The sequence below is a fragment of the Mastigoproctus giganteus genome, chromosome 7 (assembly GCF_048544385.1).
Source record: "Mastigoproctus giganteus isolate SK-2022 chromosome 7, ASM4854438v1, whole genome shotgun sequence".
In the NCBI taxonomy this organism is placed as follows: Eukaryota; Metazoa; Arthropoda; class Arachnida; order Uropygi; family Thelyphonidae; genus Mastigoproctus; species Mastigoproctus giganteus.
Genome location: NC_143581.1, coordinates 73,522,755 through 73,540,873, shown reverse-complemented (window position 1 = coordinate 73,540,873; position 18,119 = coordinate 73,522,755). Strand labels below are relative to the sequence as shown.

Below are 18,119 nucleotides of genomic sequence, written 5' to 3'. Positions count from 1 at the left end.
GACGTGGCATTGATTCAACAAGATGTCGGAAGCGTTCGGGAGGTATGGCCAAGCAACCTTATCTATGCTACATAGGTCGACTAACTCCGCACTCTCGTACCTCACGTGTTCAACGGGTCGCATTCAGTTTTCATAAGGTGGTCATAATTCAGTGATCGTTCAGTGTATGTAAATCCCCTGGCATAAACTGTCCTGAAGGGAATTTGTCTCTCACCAATGTAATACTTATTTAGTATCTTGGTAGGACAAATAAAGATTTATTTATTTAGATTTTGATTGTCCTAGGGTAGCAAACTGTAACTAAATTTAACCTGGAAGAAAGGAGAGAGAGAGAGAGAGAGAGAGAGAGAGAGAGAGAGAGAGAGAGAGAGAGAGAGAGAGAGAGAGAGAGAGGTATGTGATGTCTATATTCAGAGTGCTGTGACAAGTGGCTGTGAGTGTTGTGATTGGATGAGTGAATACGAATGTCCTCATTGTTGTTTGAGTCTGCATTCTGAATATGAATATGCGTTCATTAAAAAATTTATAACTCCAGGTTAAGACGTGTAATTGTGGTATGAACGTTGGTCATGTGTGTAAACCTTGCGATGACCAAATGAGCTGTCAAAAAAAACAAAAAAAAAAACGTGTCACATTTTTGTTCATATTCAGGATGCTGTGATCCAGTCTGTGTGCAAGCTGATGAGTGCAATTAGACAAACGATTGAATAAAGTTGTAACCTGTCTAATTTTTTCTACCGTGAATATACATGAGTTAAAAAAAAAATTATTGTGTACGCGTTGGTGTGTGACTGATTTGGAGTATATGCGTTGTGTTGTGTTCTGTTGTTTGACAGCTCCCGACCTGAGTGCAGTGGGGTAATAAACCTTCCTGTCCTTTGTGACCTCATGCTGTTTCCTTTTCTTAGGTGTCATGGCGTGCGATGCTGGCTGACCAGTGGGGGATCTCCTGATCAAAAATACCTATTTGGGGCACCCTGCGACTTTAACTCCCCCATCACGAAACTCAGGGTACTGCCATCCCCCCACCTTCCATCCCTAACTTCGCCTGGTGGATCCTTTCACCTTAAATACTTTTCGCTGCTCTTTCCAGCCCCCCATGTGGAGAGTGTGTTTCCTCTACAGGGGTGCCCCTCTGTCTCTTTTGATTTCCTGGTGGACGTCTTTCTGTCATCCATCTTCCTTGCCTTCATCTGTTCTCCAGGCTTGTACTGTCATTCCCCGCCTTCCTTCCAACAACTCCCCCTCTTTTTCTTTTTTTCTTTTTTTTCCATTTATGTGATACGGTTACTGCCACAGCTTCAAGAAAAAGGTATTTCTTGCATATGATGGTCTCTTGCTGTATGAAGCTATGTGGATGAAAGATTTTTCTGGAAAGTGGTAGTGCCATTGTAGAACTACCAAATGGCCTTAATACTGGCATACAACAAATGCAAGATTATTTCAACATTATAATAATAATAACAAAAGTCATTGTAAAAACAACAGAATAATCAGAATTATCAGCAAAATCAGGGGAAAAAGAAATGGTCTCCCGATTAAAGAAAAAAAAAATGTAGTGCAGATTTTGCAGTAGGGATGCTAACTATTACTATTTCGCAGGAGGCCCTTTTCCTTTGTATCAGTGTACTACGTCGTTTAATAAATAAAAAATGGTATCAGACAGCAATTAGATATCATGAGTCACTAATTAAATTATTAACATCGATTAACTTAAGCATGTGACTGAAGTTGGCTATATAATCGCTTTAATAAATTGGATTTACGTGTATTGAATAAATTTCCTGTTTTATAAGATTTATAGCTTTACTGGATGGAAAATTATGGTGGTAACAATCGATCCAAACCAGTTGAGAGTTTCTGAAGTAAGCGGCGATACTTTTCGCTTTAATCTAATGACTCACACGAGTTTCCATATTAAGAAAATCGAAGTGAGAAAGGAAATAATACCGAGTCACACATCAGTTCTTTATGTTACCATGGTATTTGGAATTCGTTGTTATCTATATTTCATGGTAGTGTTAAATGACACAAGAAAAGGTCAATTCATTAATGCGGAAGAATAAAAGGTTACATTAATAAATTTATCCAATTTTGACTTGAACTTCGCTTGCGTGTGCCAAGTATAGAATCGTGGCTGCTAGCCATCCATATCTTTCATCAAGTTCAAATATTATTCAGTTTTCAGTATTTTTACTCCATTCTCACAAAGGCTTATCTACTTTTTCTGCTTCCTTTTCTATATTTATTACAATTTAACACTTCAATTCTTCTCTGAGTTCTCAGTCCATGAAAATTGACGTATAATATGACACTTAAAGGGGGAGGGACAAACACCACCTTAGATCAATGGTGTCTGACATAATTACCAAATGGAAACGTTCGCGTAGACTGCAGAAACTGACCGCAAGGGACTGGGGATTCTTTACAGGAGGGGCACATAGATCCTGTCATCCTCATCGGACTTATTTCGTGTGTCTATTTTACCACGGGTTAAATACCGCTAGTCTTGCAAACGTCCATGTCTGAAAAGCTATTTCCATAAGAGAATTGACATAATTTTAATTCGATTTCGTGTGATTTAATTGATGGATATGTTCACTTCTTTTTTATAGCTTTCTGCAAAAATCCCACAGACAATCAGTGGTATCTGTTTGATGACACGAAGGTTATACCTGTACGAGAATACGAAGTCGTTACCGAAGATGCCTATATTTTATTTTACCAACGCAGTACCACTTCCGATTCAACGCCGTCCTTATCGTCTTCGACTTCGTCAGGATACAGCACAGAATCTTCTTCGTCTTTACTAATCACCGACCATATGATAAACCTTCGTCGATCTCCACTGCAAAGTATGGAGTCTGCAGGTAAGCAGATATCTTGCTCTTTCCTTTTTTTCAATCGATTAGTTTTTGTTTTCGATCGATTAGTACCACGGAAAATGAGACAAATTTCTGTATTTTTACGAAGAAATATATTTTGTTGTACTTTTCTTTATATCTAGAAAATTGAAACAGCTAGCAGAGGCTTCCTTCTCAGGAAAGCATAGTATTACTGAAGGTCTGTCAAGATGAACAGCTGTTTTAAAATAAAAGAAAAGGTAATTTTCCACCAAATTATTGGTAATAAATTACCTTTTGGGATAAAGTTGTAGAGAGCGCATCTTAGACAAAAGAGCATTAAACCTACCTTTTTTTAAAAAAAAAAAAAGAATACAATACAAAATAAACTATTGGGTCAGCCCACGACCTCTACTGAAATGCATACAGTAGAGGTCGGCAACTTATGGCACTAGCGAAGGAGATGGCTTCGAAAACCATCACCAAATGGCACCGTGAGATGATTACACCTAATTATTCCAAGACATAACCAGAAAAGTTGTCACAAAGGCGCACAAATGTGTCTATGTTCCAATTTCATTTATAAATGAATTCCGCGAAATACATTAAGGGGGCAACTCAGTCAGTCTGGGAGGCCACCATACTTCTCAAACACGAGTCAATTCAGCACACCACTCCTGAAAGGTTGCCGACTCCTAGCAGATGACAAGGTGACATTAGGTTGTGAGGCACTGATCTCTAGGCGAGCTTGAGGTTCACCCCTCACGCTCGCCTAGAGATCAATGCACATCTGTTTACAAATAACGTACCTACTTTACGAACCGCCGAATACAGACTAATTATTTCATTTTAATGCACTCCTTTGGATTATTGTACTTCCCGATTGAAAATCAGAAAACACAATTTAAAGCATACGCTATTGATTAAAAAAAGATATTAATATTCCGAATTTACACCTAAACCTTGTCATATTTTCGCACAGTTGCAGACTTAAGTCACATCTGCCGTTTTCATCACTAGTTTTTACTTCTTCCAGGGTTTTTTTGGTCTTAGTGACGAAATTTGGCGTTGGTAACAGCGTTTTTCTCTTATTCTGCTTTGTCCCCGCCGTATCAGTTGCAGTAGTTGTTATTGTGATAATCAGCGCGTCTGAATAAGAGAGAGAACGCTGTGGCATTTGTTTTTCTCTCTCTTCTAAGTATGCCTCCATCTTCGCTTTCATCTTTTCATGCTCCACGTGTTCTTTGTTTAGGATTGTCTCCAGCTTGGTCCATAAGGTGACAATCTGTCCTCTGAGACTAGCTGAGACTACTACTCTGGTCCTTCAACAGGTCTTTCAACGCAGTTCTGAGGACTGGTGACTTTTCTAGTACAGTACCCTCAGGTAGAGTCGGGTCTAGAGGGATGTCCAGTGGTCTGGTGTCTTCATTTGGGGGTTGTGAAGCACAGCCTTCCTGGCCCTCCTTCAGCTCACAATTTACCTGAACTGTGTACTCTTCTTGCTTAGTGCCAGCTTCAGCTTGTCTTTGTTTACCAAGCTAGTTCATATGTACGTGGCTGTCACTGACAGTTTACGGATAAGGGGAAAAGCAAGCAGGAAACTGACTTAAGCATTTATTTTTCAACATAATCACCAAAAACATTTGTTTCAGATTGTGGAAACTCGCTACATAAAACGATGTCGGTTGCTGTCGCACCGAGTGACATCATTTTCAGCCTCCTTATTTATCTTGACCTTATTTGTTGATACATAATTAGTAGAAGATAATTTACAGTGGCTGGTGTAGTGGTGCCTGGCAAAACTTTGCAATTCTTTGCTTTGACTGGGGGCTAAGAGGCCGAAGCTGAGATTCTGTTGAATCTTCAGACCCCTTGAAGCTAGTCTTGTTTGCTTTGTTTATTTATTATTACTGCCATATTCCTCACAGACACACCAGAGTTCAACTTTTCTAGGAACTTTAATTTCTGTGCAACACTAAGATTATAAGGGCCACGATAAAGAAACAGGGCACGTTACGATAGCAAGCTTTTCCATTAAAGAGACTGAAACGCTTGCTGTCTGCTCTTGTAACTCACAAGTTCCCGGTTTTTCTCCATCTCTTGAATATATTCTGGTGCCAGTGTAATTTTTTCTTCTGTTAATTCCGAAGTCCATTAAATCGAGATTCTTAAAACGAGGATTTACTGCACGTTGAAAAATAAAAATCCTGAATCAGGGAGCTTCTTTGTTTGCTTCTTTCTTTACTTTAAATGTGTTATATAGGTATTGCTAAATTTATTATCTGCAGTCTTAAAAGCACTTTTTGTGCTTTTAAGACTGCAGATAATAAAAAACTTTGAACAGAAGTAAGATTTACAAAAAAACATTTGAAAACTTGGAATGTGATATCCCGGATGTTCTTAAGCTTTCTTATTTCTGTATGCCATCCAAATTCATGAAAAATCAGAATTCCTTGTACATAAATATGTAGATATTTATGTACAAGATATGTAGATATACGTCCTTCGATGTCTCTACCCCATTCCTCTTTATGCAGCAATTATTTGGTCATCGGCTCCTACAACACACACTCCAACACGTTCCTCAGCCTGAAATACTGGCTCCTGAAATAGCGGACTGGCGACTATTTCTAGGGCCCAACTCTACACCAATCTCGAAGTCACACCATGGAAACAACGAATTGTGCCAGTGCCCGACCCTTCGTGCACTGGCCAGACTAATTACAAGACGACTGACTTTACGCCCCTGATATCAGTGACTTAATAAAAACTCCCCGAATTGCTGGAAGAAATCAAGTGGACATAAGGCTCTCGCTGAGTATCAGTTTCAGCAACCTGAACGATCTGAGACGTATGTTCCCAGGAGAGTCATGGTTGATTTGATAAACAATCTAACCATCGACCTCGATAAATTCTGCCAGCAGCACACCTACAGACGCCAGAAGCTAAGGGACACATACATAAATCTTCCGTTATGACTCAGAGGGACACCACCAGAAAGAAAATATGGACTGCCTCAACTATGGAAATACCTGCTTGTACATATATTTCACGTTTTATCCAGCACTTTTGATCAAATATTATCTTGCTTAGTTTGGGAAATTCTGGTATTCCACAATTTTCAGGTATATAATTAAAGAATTCTGTAAATACTGTTCCCTTCAGGTTAAGCACACATGTGGCTCCATGTAACCCCAGACACATGTCCCTGCCTTAACCTGTGAATGTAATAATCACTCCCCACTAGCTTACTGCTGTCCAAGGGGTGGCTCTAGAGCAGGGAAATAAACAGATATTAATAATAATAACTTCCCACAATGACTGAGGAAAATAAAATCTACTTTACACACTTCATCTGAAGCCAAAACGCAGTATTAAGTGCACGTATTTTCTGTCACATTGATTGTGTCGTCACAACTCTATTCTCCTTCTCTCCAGGTCATTCACATGATTATAAACAATTAAAAGAATGTTTTTAATTTTTCAAAGCACACTGAGCTGCCAGTTTATTCGGTAGATCTCCATCATCCAAGTAATCTGTTGCCCCGTCAGAGACAATATCATGTGTCCATACCATGCTATATGAAACAGGTGGTCATCTATGGAGAAAGCGTATTTTCGCGCTAAACTCAGCAAGAGAATAGGCCAACAACGTGACCTTTGAACTATATGATAGTTGCTAAACGTGCCGATGCAAGAATCACGGGCATTGTCACCCTACTGGAATATCCACATATAATATTGTTTGTTTCCGACAATGGTCCAGCGATTCTCTGACAGCCCGTGTTGGAGACAGCGTGTTGATATCAAGGGCCGATGAAGGATGAAAAGAATCGTGCAATCCAACACACTGGCCTCCAGTCAAATGACAGGGCAGTAAACATACAAGTTTAAACAGGTATATCGGAATGCATAATGCATCGGATCCTGTTATGTATGGGTTGGGATATAGCACCAGACAACCTGATTGGACTCCACTCTTGTCAGCTAGAAATAAAGTAGCTATGGTTAAATGGGCTCGGGATGTTGGTCATTTGAGAAGTGAACAAAGATCACTTGGTCAAGCGAACTCCTTTTCAAGTTATTCGCCGATGTCGGCAGCATAAATCAGTGGATTCATCATACCAGGAGTGAACACGGCAGGCTGCCTGGTGGTGGAGAGTATTTTAATGATCCCAGGAATTTCTAATGAGCGAGCTAAAGCAGTGTTCCAGGGAATCTTCATAATAATCACGTAGCAGTAAAAAACCCACATTATTTTTGGATTATAGGTGGGGGAGAGGTGGCTGTAGCCCATACCTGGGACCGCCTGTGAACGTTAGATCCTGTGATAAGGGTGAATTAACGGCTGAAGGCCACAGTCTACTTGAAAAATTTTGCCAAGAAGGTTGCATCCTGTCATACCCAGGTTATCCATCTTGTAACACTTATTTCCAACAGTATAATGCTTTAGGGCATGTGGTATGAATTGTTTGGTAATATTCCATTAGCATTAGGGTGATTTTATCATACTTCGCTGGACTTCTCTGTCAGCCAATTTCAATGGACGCTTTCACCACCTTGTGGAATTCATACCCCGACGATTGTGTTCTAGGGGCTAAAATGTTACTCGCTATCAGATCAGTGTGCCTAATAAAGTGACTACTGTGCGTATGCGTGCGCGCCTGTGCTCTTTTCCCAATTTGTAATTTATTAAGAATTTGATCACTGTTAACCATATTTTGCATGGTCCATCAGTCTTTGAACTATTAGTAGGAACACTGCAGTTTGGTTATTAGCAAATTAAAATTTGTCACTTTTAGACAGGGGCCGTATAACGCTATAATTCATTGAATAAGTTTACAATAAAATGTTATAAATTTAATGTATAATCTCAGAATTATAATCCCATATCTATGTTTCTCATGCGGCTTACTTTCAATTTCTTGCAGAAGATCCTCAGAGCCCTCCTCGCACCCGTTGCAGTCAGACGAAGCCCATGCACCCTGTGGACAACTTCCATGTTGATGTGTTTTCCACGTGTAGTCCAGAAGACGATAGTCCTGTCGAAGAAAACCCCCATAGTCCTAGGAAATGTTATGTGACAGTGACATCAGTTTAAAAACACTATTCTCCTTCTCTCACCTGTTTAAATACTAGTGCACCTTGTGTAACATCTAGTGCAAGATCTCAAAATATGGAGCTGAGCTTCACGCGATATAGTCACTTTGAGAAGAGAGCTGAACATTATTTTTCGTTGAAATTGTATTATAAAATAAGCCATCCACACCGACAGAAATAAATATATATCTATATTAATACAGTGTCATTTACCCTTATAAAGAAGTAGAAATAAAGTTTATTCAGCGATCATAGTAATGTACTTTTGATCGACGTTGTTCAAAAATTCCCAATGTCAATTTTAAAATAACCATCATCCAGCTAACATTGGTTTGGAATAACTGGTTACCCGTGGCCTGCATGCTGTTTAGTGAGATGGACCTTTCAGTAATAATCAAGATATGATAAAAAAATTATCACCTAAAAGCTCAGAAATTCTCATTTTCGGCTGGCGAGCATCATGAAAACTTTTATAAAATATGTATATGTATAAATATATTAGTCGATTTGATATTTAAAAAAATATTCATGACATTGTTATTAATATTTCAGTGCCATTCTCATATGAATTTGTTTTGCCCATTCGTTGGATCCGTTGCATTAAATATAGGGCCTATAACGTTTCATATATCGTTGCACATGGAAGACTAGACTAGGCTAGACATGGAAGACTAGACTAGGCTAGACATGGAAGATTCCTATATTGTTGCACATGGAAGACCACTGTGGCATTAAGGTCAAGTTGCTACAATGAATAAAAGGGTGGTTGAGTGGGAGAAGACAGAGTGGTAATCAACGGGTACTGCTGTACGTGAACTAATGTTATTAGTGGTGTGCCCCATTGTTGTTGTGCCCCATTTGGTGTTGTGCCCATTGTTGTTTTGTATATTTATCAATGATATTGATGATGGTATATCAAGCTTAATGTCCAAGTTTGCAGACGATACGAAGGTTGGCAGGGTTGTTAAGGACACTAATGACAGTACACTGCGTTGGGTAGATAGGCTGAGAGGTGGCAACTGAAGTTTAACATTGACAAATGCAAAGTACTGAATATGGGTGGCAGTAACCCCAGAGAAATGTACCAACTATGTGGTGTTACACTCAGGAGAATGAAAGAGACCTGGAGGTAATTGTGCAGTCAGGTATTGTGCAGTGAGATGTCTTAATTGGCAATGAATACTTATAAAAGCTGGATTTCTACAGATTTATGTAGATTTTCCTCGGTATGAGCGTTTCAAAAGTTGAAAATTCCATTTCTTGTAAAACATAATTCATCTGTAACTAGAACATGTTTGAAAATTGTACATTGCAAAATGAGCCAATATGAATAAACTCAGAAGTTTCTGAGTTTATTCAGAAACTTCTGAGTTTATTCTGTCAATGTTAACAATTCTTGTACCGGTCTGCTGTGAAATAGTATAATTGCTGCTCATGTAATGGCTTCCATATGCTTGCAGATAATATTTATGCTACCTGACAAGCTTCTAGTAGGAGATAATTATACAGCAGGGGTGCTTGCTCCTCAATATTTGCAGGTCTTCGAAATCACCCAGCGTTTACTGCACTTCTTGACAAAATTTACAGAACGCTTAGAAAACGTGACTTAACTTGTGCAGCTTGCGATTGAAGCAAGAAATTTTGGTATTGTGGTGTACTATAGAATAACGATGGAATGAGAAAACAGCGAGAAACTTCGGACAGGTATAAGGGACATTTATAGGGGTTGTATAAGAATTACTAAAATGGTCACATTACAGAAGTCGATACAAGATGATCGAAAATATGGTCACATGATATTAGTACGGCGTATGAACCCCTCCAACGGATAAACAGGTCTGACAGCTGTGAACCATGCTCGATACAAGTGTGCCTATAAGATTCTGTGTGCAACAAATCTCATTCTTCCACCAGCGTAGACCTTAGCTCACCAAGTGACCAAGGAGTTGGCTATCGGCGTGTTCAATGCGATGCCCAAGGGCGTTCCACGCATTTTCGATCGGATTTCAGTCTTGTGATCGCGCTGGCCACAGCAGTCGTTGTATATCTTCAGTTTCAAGATATTCCTCCACCACTTGAGCTCTATGTGCAGTAACGTCGTGCATGAAAATAAAATCTGGGCCAACTGTACCCCTTTTTAGGGGTGCAAAGTCTGTTCTCGGTACCTCTGCGCAGTTGCGGTACAGCTATCAAAAATATGAAGAGGAGTGTGGCCGTTGATCATTATTATTCCGCTCCACACAAGAACACCGCCTCCACCGTCAGTGTCCCTTTCTGTGATGGACAATGGACCACATTCCTCGTTGTTTCCAGATGAAATGACGTCTAGAATCCCGTTGTAGGCTAAAACGACGCTCATCAGAAAACAGAATTGTATCCCATTTGTCAGGACTCCAAGTCACATGTTCACGGCACCAGTTTCGAAGAGCTCTGCGGTGGTTTGCAGTTAATGGGATACAAACCACTGGCTTCCTTGCATAGAATCCATTTGAATTGAGCCTTCTTAACACAGTCTGGTTGGAGATGTATTCGCCTATGGCCACAACAACAGGTGAAAACAGGACATCGTAGGGTTCGTCTTTCTGTTATAGCCAGATAGCTGTCTGTTCTGGTTGACGTAGCCCTCAGGCGACCTTGGCCAGCTCATTTTATAACGGCTCTTGTCTTCTCAAACTCACTTCATCTGTGGAAATTTGTTGTGTCTTATGTACGGCGGCATCTAAACGTTAGTTCAACTCTGCTGTGGTACACTGTGATGAATACAGAAATCTGCAAAACCGCCAGATATGAGTATTGTGTTGTATCTTCTTTCTCTTATCTCTCCGAGAGACGCATCATCGTGGAAGCACCTTATGGTAGAGTGAATCGTGATGTCCACAGGGGCTGTCCCCAGGGTTCTGTTCTGGGGCCGCTCCTGTGGAATATGGTTTTGAATGGGTTCTTGGCTTTGCACCTTGGTGATGTGCGCTCCCAGGCCTTTGCTGATGATTTGGTCCTCACCATTGCTGCAGATAGCCGGGCCCAGCTAGAGGAAAAGGCCAATCAGGCAATGCTGATATTGCAAAACTGGACCAGAACACACTGCCTGACGATATCAACAACAAAGACGTCCTCCGTCCTGCTAAAAGGCAAGCTTGATATACGTAGACCGCCACAAATAAAGGTGGAACCTACCACAATAAAATTAGTGACCCAGTTAAAATATTTAGGAGTTATACTGGATGGTAATCTTACTTTTAAACACCATCTAACTTATATCAGAGCCAAAATCAAAAGATACTCTGGATTGGTGGCTAGGATCGTCAGGCGGGACTGGGGGTTAAACCAACGCACCCTGTCATTGTTTTATAAAACAACCTTCCTACCGATCATCACTTACGCCTCAGCAATATGGTTTTCCAAAACAGGAACTGTAGTAAACCGACGCATCCTTGATGCAACGCAAAGAACAATCCTACTGACAGTTACACGTGCTTGTAGGACAACCAGTACCCACGCGCTGCAGGTCTTGGCCGGAGCTCTTCCCCTTGACTTAGAGATCATGCGTAGGGGAATGAACTACCACATACAGAAAGGAATACCTTGTACATACCATGGCTATACTGTGGACGTTAATGCACCACAAAAAAATGAAAAGACAAGGCTGCAAAAACACCTGATGCAAGTTTGGCAGGAGCGCTGGGCCAACTCAAATAAGGGAAATATCACCAGGAAATTCATTCCGAACATCGACAGGATGTACCCCAGTCCCCCAACTTGGTTTCAACCTGGCTTATACACCACCTATTTATTGACTAGTCACGGGGCCTTTACAGCCAAGCTGGCAGCGCTGGGGATTGAGGTGGATCCGAGATGTGCCTGTGGGGAGCTTGAGTGCTGGGAGCACATTATGTATGATTGCACCCATTATGAGGACCTCAGGTGCAGACTGATCACTGCAATACACTACCTCCCCAAGAACTTGGAATCACATCTATTGGACTCACTTGAGGAATACAGGGAGCTAAAGGAATATGCCCAAAAACTATTTGGTAGGCGTAAAACATTGATAGCCATCTACAGAAGGTAAAAAAAAAAAAAAAAAAACACAGAACATGCGTGGAGAGGACTCAAGGAGAACCTCGCCCAGGAACCTGCTTACTACTAATCATCTAAAACCAGCGATCGCAAGAATAACCCCATGGAGCTGCGGATCTTCCAATGATGAAGAGAACCACAGCCATAGCTAACAGACCAACAATGGACCTGACCAGTGTTCATAGCTGAGGAAAAATATGGCTACCAATGACAGAGAAGACCAACGAAGATAGAGAACTCCAAGTTGCTGCCTCAACGGAGCCATATTGGCTCTATGCTCTGCACTCTCTTGTGCAGTGCAATTCTTTTACTCCCACACCCGGCAGGGGTGGGAGGTGATGGCTTGCTGTCGCCTCTCTTCCCTGCCACACCATTTCTTCCCTCTGGTGGGGCATGGGCATGCCTCACTGAAAAATTGGGGGTCACCTACCCTATCGACCCTCTTCTTCCTATTTCACCCACCAGCCTTCATTCTCCCCTCCCAGCACTTCTTCTTGCACAGCGTATAGCCCTACACGTCCAAATTTAAATACACCAAAAAATTTCGCCCAACCTTTTAGGCACTTCAGAAACAGGCTTTCAGCGTCAACCCCATATTAGTGCTTTAATGTAAGTGATTTAAAATCAACCGCGGTCGTTCCAATTTTATTTTAGGTCCTAGCCACTAAAATCCCAGGAAAGTAAGTGGCAGGACCAGCCAGAGTACAATTGACTCAATGGTAACACCCGGCTAGCCTCCACGTGGCGAGGTATGGACAACGTCTGGTCCCATTAGGGGCCTGGCGGCCAATAAGCCGGATAAACAATGGGCACAACATATAACACTACTCATGACCCACACACTTCTAAATCTCTGGCTTTGACAGGTACTGTCACCGATACATAGAACATTCGCGGAGATGGGAGAAATCCCAGGAGCCGCTAGACCCTCAATATACCTCATACCTCATGTATCTTCTTTCTGCTGCCCAAAGCCAGAATCAGACTGGCGTGGGTTAGCTCCTTCTCTGCTAGAGGACACTGCCTTGACAACTTTCTAATCCTTTAAGGGTAGGAACACTGCTGGTACCATTCTGGTGCGGGACTGCTGGCATTCATCGAGTGCGGGATACTGCTGCAAATCCCTTATAGAGTAGAATCAGCCGGCACTGTTCTGGTGCGGGATTAGTGGCACTCTGGAGAACTTCTGAGTGCGGGATACAGAGTCCATTGGCCTCTGGTGATCATGCAGGGGTACCTGTCCCCTGCTACTTTAACTCCCACTGCCAGACCCTTATTTTCACCTCACAAAGAGCGGACTGCTCCTCAACTTCAGTCCGTCCTCCTTTTCCCTCTTTCTGTTCCTTCTAACTCGTTCTATGTTTCCTCCCCCCCCCCTTTTTTTTTCACTTGACCTTTGTCAGGAAGCTCAGGCAACCCTGGCAAAGGCCAGACAGAGTATAATGGGCAGCCTGGCTCACCTCCCAGTGGTGGTGGCGGGCAACGTGGGGTCCCACTAGGGGTTCTGCGGCCAAGCAGCCAGAGACACAACAACAAAACATAACACTACTCTGACAGAAACCAGACATTACACTTTTTCTGGCTTTTACAGAGATTCTGTACTTCACAAAGTACCATGGTGCAGATGTGGAAAACCACAGGTGGCACCTTTCACAAAACACTATGCCACTATGTATCTTGTTTTGTGGGTTCGAATTCCGTCGATGACGCGAGGAACTTTAATGGGCTTTTTTCACTCCGTGGCTGCGTTAGTCGTACTCAGGTGTAGATAGCAATGTTTCTTCCAGCAAAACAGACAAATCGACCATAGAACACACGCAATTAACAGACATAAGATGCGCAGCATGGCAGATGAATTTCATTCTTCGGGTGGCCTAAAAATAATAGTTTGGTTTTTTTTTTGTGTGTGTGTGTGTGTGTGTCTTGTTTTGTTGTTTCTGGCCACTTAGTTACTAGGGAGCAGCGAACACCAGAATGGCTGATCTCTAGTAACCGTCCACGCCACGAGGAGGCGGGCCACATCAATACGCGTACTGTCGAACGAAAGGGATAGGTAAGAATTCCGCATCCACTGGAAGGAAAATCAGTTTCAGTGGATGCCAGCAGGTTCTGTACCACTGGGAGCCCAAGCCATTATTTCCAGCAAGAAAAAAAAAAAAAAAAGTAAATAAAAGTAATAAAATAAAGTAATAAATACGTACAAATTAAAAAAAAAAAAAAAAGTCAGCAGAAACACTGAAAAGAAAAGTGATTACAGAACAAAAGATAGATTTATTAAGCAGTCATAAAGCCTAATCAAGATTGCAATCAGCAATCTAGTCGTTGGAGAAATTAGAAGGCAAAGCCTGGTAGCCATTGTTGTGTAATAAAATTGTAGGTAGAGTTGGCGAGGATGACACATGGCAAAACAGAAGACTCAATCTGGTTGATGTCGGAATCACATGAAGAAAGGAAAAACACATATAGTCAACGATGGTAGGTTCTGTACTAAGTGGGGTAAAACATGAACTTTAATCACTAAGTTCTGTTCGAGGCAGATAACAATATCATAATTAATTACGGTTAATTCTCCAGAATATGGGTACAAATTGGTACTTCGGCGAGAAAGAGAGGAAGAAGGCACCTCCCACTCACTGCTTTCCTCCTCGCATGTACGTTACTGGAGGATGTCACGTGACATCACAATATATCGGAGCTGAAATTAAGAAAAAGAAACGGCAATTTTTTTTAACAACAAACAAAAATTAGCACCACATACAACCACTTATTCTTCTCGCCCGTGCATTACTAGCAGATTTCACGAGTATTAACAAAGAATTGCCCATGCACGTCAACAGAAATGGAATTTTTGTTGTTATTGTTAAAGTGGTACCCATGTCCTGGAGAATAGCCGAAATTACAACTGAGTTATAAGGCGGATATCCTGATAATAAGGAAGCCAATTAGCTGGCGTCGTCTGTTAACGATTTATTTTGCAAATTCTTGGAAAATTTCCAAAGTTTTCTTATTTGCAATTAAATTGTGTTCATTTCCAGGAGTAAAATGATGAGATGTAGTTGAGATTGTTTGCCGAAGGTCTTGGTAGATTGGGCAGAATAAATCGCGTGTTGTCAGTCCTCGAGCAGCAAGAATCTGTAGAGGTGAGATTAAACTGTAGGAGCTTCGCATTCAATGATCCGTGTCCTGTTATTAAGTAAGATGTGCGGAGATTGGGGAAGAACCATTTCTGTACAATGTTGGAACAAGTAAAAGAAATGCCATGGTATGAACGAATTAGTAACAATACCTTTAGTAGACAAGGACCACCTGTATTGCCACCGGTTGGCGAGAAGATTTCAGCATTTCTCTTTTTTTGGTCAACGGTTGGATCGACAGTAATATTTAGGAAGGTAATAAGTGTCCCTTTCCTAATATAATAGCAGAGACCTTTATAAATAACATGAAGATGAGCGGGTAAAGTGCCTGCGATAGCTTGTAACACTGGTATGGAGACTATATGGCATGTTCGCAGCAATGAAAAGACCTTTGTATAGTTTCCAGTTGGGATTTTACTGTAAGAAGGCTGGCCCATTGAAACCAAATACAGAGGCATATGATAGAATTGGGATAAGTACCATACGATACAAGATAAGAAGAGTATTGTTTTCATAGTCTCCATTCTTTCCTATAAATTCTGAAGAGCATTGACGTAATTCTCAATCTTTTTAGAGATGCTGTAAGTGTGAAGAGAAGGCTAGACGATCATCTAGGAGAACACCAAGGTGTTCGTGCGTGGACACTAAAAGAAGTAAATTTCCTTGATATTTTATCACTGGAGGCCTAGCATAATATAGTTTTCCCTTAAAGATCATCATTTTTGTTTTTGTCACTGAAACTGTTAGTTTGTTTTGAGTGACCCAGTCAGATAGTCTAGAGAGAATATTATTTGCAGAAGTTTCTGGATCCCTTCTGGAAATTCCGTGGACAATAATGAATAGGTCATCAGCGTAAGCTATTTTATTTATATTTGTCAGATCATCATTGAGGAGAAGCTAGTCTTTTAGGATTAAGTACACTAAGGACCCAAGGGTAGACCCCTGGGGGCAGCCTCGAATGATATGTCTGGATACAGATTGGTGTTTAGTTTGTATCAAGAGAGAGAGATTACTAAAATGGTCCTTTATGAGAAAGTATAACAACTGAGGGTAATTTGCAACTCTAAGACAATGGATACTCGCCCACCATAGTGTATCGAAAGCACCTTTGAAGTCTATAAATAAAATTAGAGTGTATCTGTATGTAAATTCATCTATGAGCTTTTTCATTTGAAATAGTGCATCTTCACAGCCACGGCCTGATGCAAAGCTGTATAGAAAGGATGAAATTAAATTGGCCTCCGCAAGCAGGGAATTAATTCTGAGACTAATTGAACGTTCAAATATTTTTCATAAGTGTGAAATCAAGGCAATTGGTCTGTACAGTTTTGGGTCGTGCTGAGGTTTTCCTGGTGTTTGTAAAATTTTCAGCAAAGCTGACTTCCAGATAACAGGAAAGGTACTAAATTATAAGCATTTATTAAATAGGAAAAGCATGTGATTTGGTCGTAGCTCATAGAAACGTTTAAGAAAAGTACATTTCAGTAGATCTAGTCCAGGCCTTTTATTCTTCTTTCATTGAATTAACTTCAGATTTTAATTCTTCCAACGAGAAAGGCAATGTTGGAGTGTGGTGAAATATGATTCATTTAAATTTCTGATTTCAGCCTGCAGAGGGGAGTTAGGAATTGGATCCCACTGCGGGAAGAGTCTGTCTAGTATTTTATTGGCAGTATTCTTCCAGTTTAAAGAATCTTCAGTATTTGTTATAACTGTATTAAGCATATCTCCTGGATTTATCTTGTTTCTGCAGATTTTATAAATCAAACCCTATGGATCTTTGTAACCAGAAGTTTTTACGAAATTTTGCCAGGATTCCAACTTATTTTTTTTAAAATTGTTTTGACATATAGTTTCTTAGTATTTTTAAATTCTTGGTGTAGTCTGGAGAGTTCTGATGGTAAGATATTGTTGTTTCTTCGGACTTTTTGAAAGGTTTTTCTAGCTCGATACGTCTTAGTATTGTAAGTTCCTGTGACCATAAAGGTGTGGTTTTTGTGATGAAGAACTTCTTCATTGATCTGTAAATGGCTTTCTGAACTGTCTGTTGAATGAGAAGTGCTAATTCCTCAGGATTAAAGTGAGAAATGGCTTTAATATTATCTGAAGGAAAATCCTGGATTATTGATTTTTCAGAGTCCTTCCAACGAATGGTACGAAACGAATACCTCACAAGGTCCCTTGGCGGTTGCGTCGGAACTTTAGCTGTTTCTAATAGGAAAGAGATGACCCTATGGTCAGTTGCAGTCAGATCAGTATTTACCTCCCCACTGTGAAGTAGATTGTTAGTTACCAATGTAATGACTATATTTGATTGACCTAAGGATTTGGAAAGGTATAAAGCTGGCCTGGAAGGTTAATGACATTCGTTGATGAAAAAAAAAAAAAAAAAAATGAGGTCTTCTGAAAGACGTCTTCTTATATCTGTGGATTTGCTGTACCATAGAGAAGATTTAGAATTTGTATCCATTAAAACTAATAGAAGCTCTGGATTAATAGCATGAAGCGCCGACTCTGTAGATGGCGAGCAATATAGGGAAATGATGTAAAATGACAGCGTTGCTGTAGTAAGATTAATGCACGTTGCAAATTATGTACAAAGAATAGAAACTCTGACTCTATCAAGATTTTTATTGAAGATAATTATTGCAGACTTCGGATTCTCATGTCTTTTAGATTTTTATGAAAGATGTCACCCAGAATGTCTTCTTTACTTAAATCGTTGCCTATATCAAAGATTAGGATTGTAAGATTTAGTTCTTTTGGCGGCCCAGCTGTTAGCCCAGTCTCAGAGAGAGATTTTAAGGACGCAATGGAGTTTAAATTACTTTTTGAGCTCGTTTCAATAACTCGATTGTTTTCAATCATACAAAGCGCTTTTACTTTCACCTCCTTTAGGTCCTTTTTCAATTTAATAATAACTTTGTCTCTCACTTCCTTGCTAATTGAGATTTGAGTTGCATCA

At 40.5% G+C, this 18,119-nt stretch overlaps 1 protein-coding gene across 2 annotated transcripts in view; it reads left to right on the top strand.

Moving 5' to 3' along the window:
* The window catches only part of LOC150082996 (ubiquitin carboxyl-terminal hydrolase 43-like), a 96,779-nt gene extending 88,672 nt beyond the window's left edge, over positions 1 to 8,107 (top strand). Inside the window, exons 10-12 of one of the 2 annotated variants that reach the window (XR_016547203.1) lie at positions 2,616 to 2,870; positions 3,008 to 3,103; positions 7,775 to 7,894. Coding sequence is in view for 1 of the 2 variants with exons in the window: in XM_090377728.1 (XP_090233854.1) it covers positions 2,616 to 2,870; positions 7,775 to 7,944 (425 nt within the window). In the remaining variant the exon portion in view is untranslated. Of the gene's footprint in view, positions 1 to 2,615; positions 2,871 to 3,007; positions 3,104 to 7,774 lie in introns of both variants that reach the window. The other variant, XM_090377728.1, reaches the window with a different exon arrangement.
* The last annotated feature ends 10,012 nt before the right edge of the window (positions 8,108 to 18,119 follow it).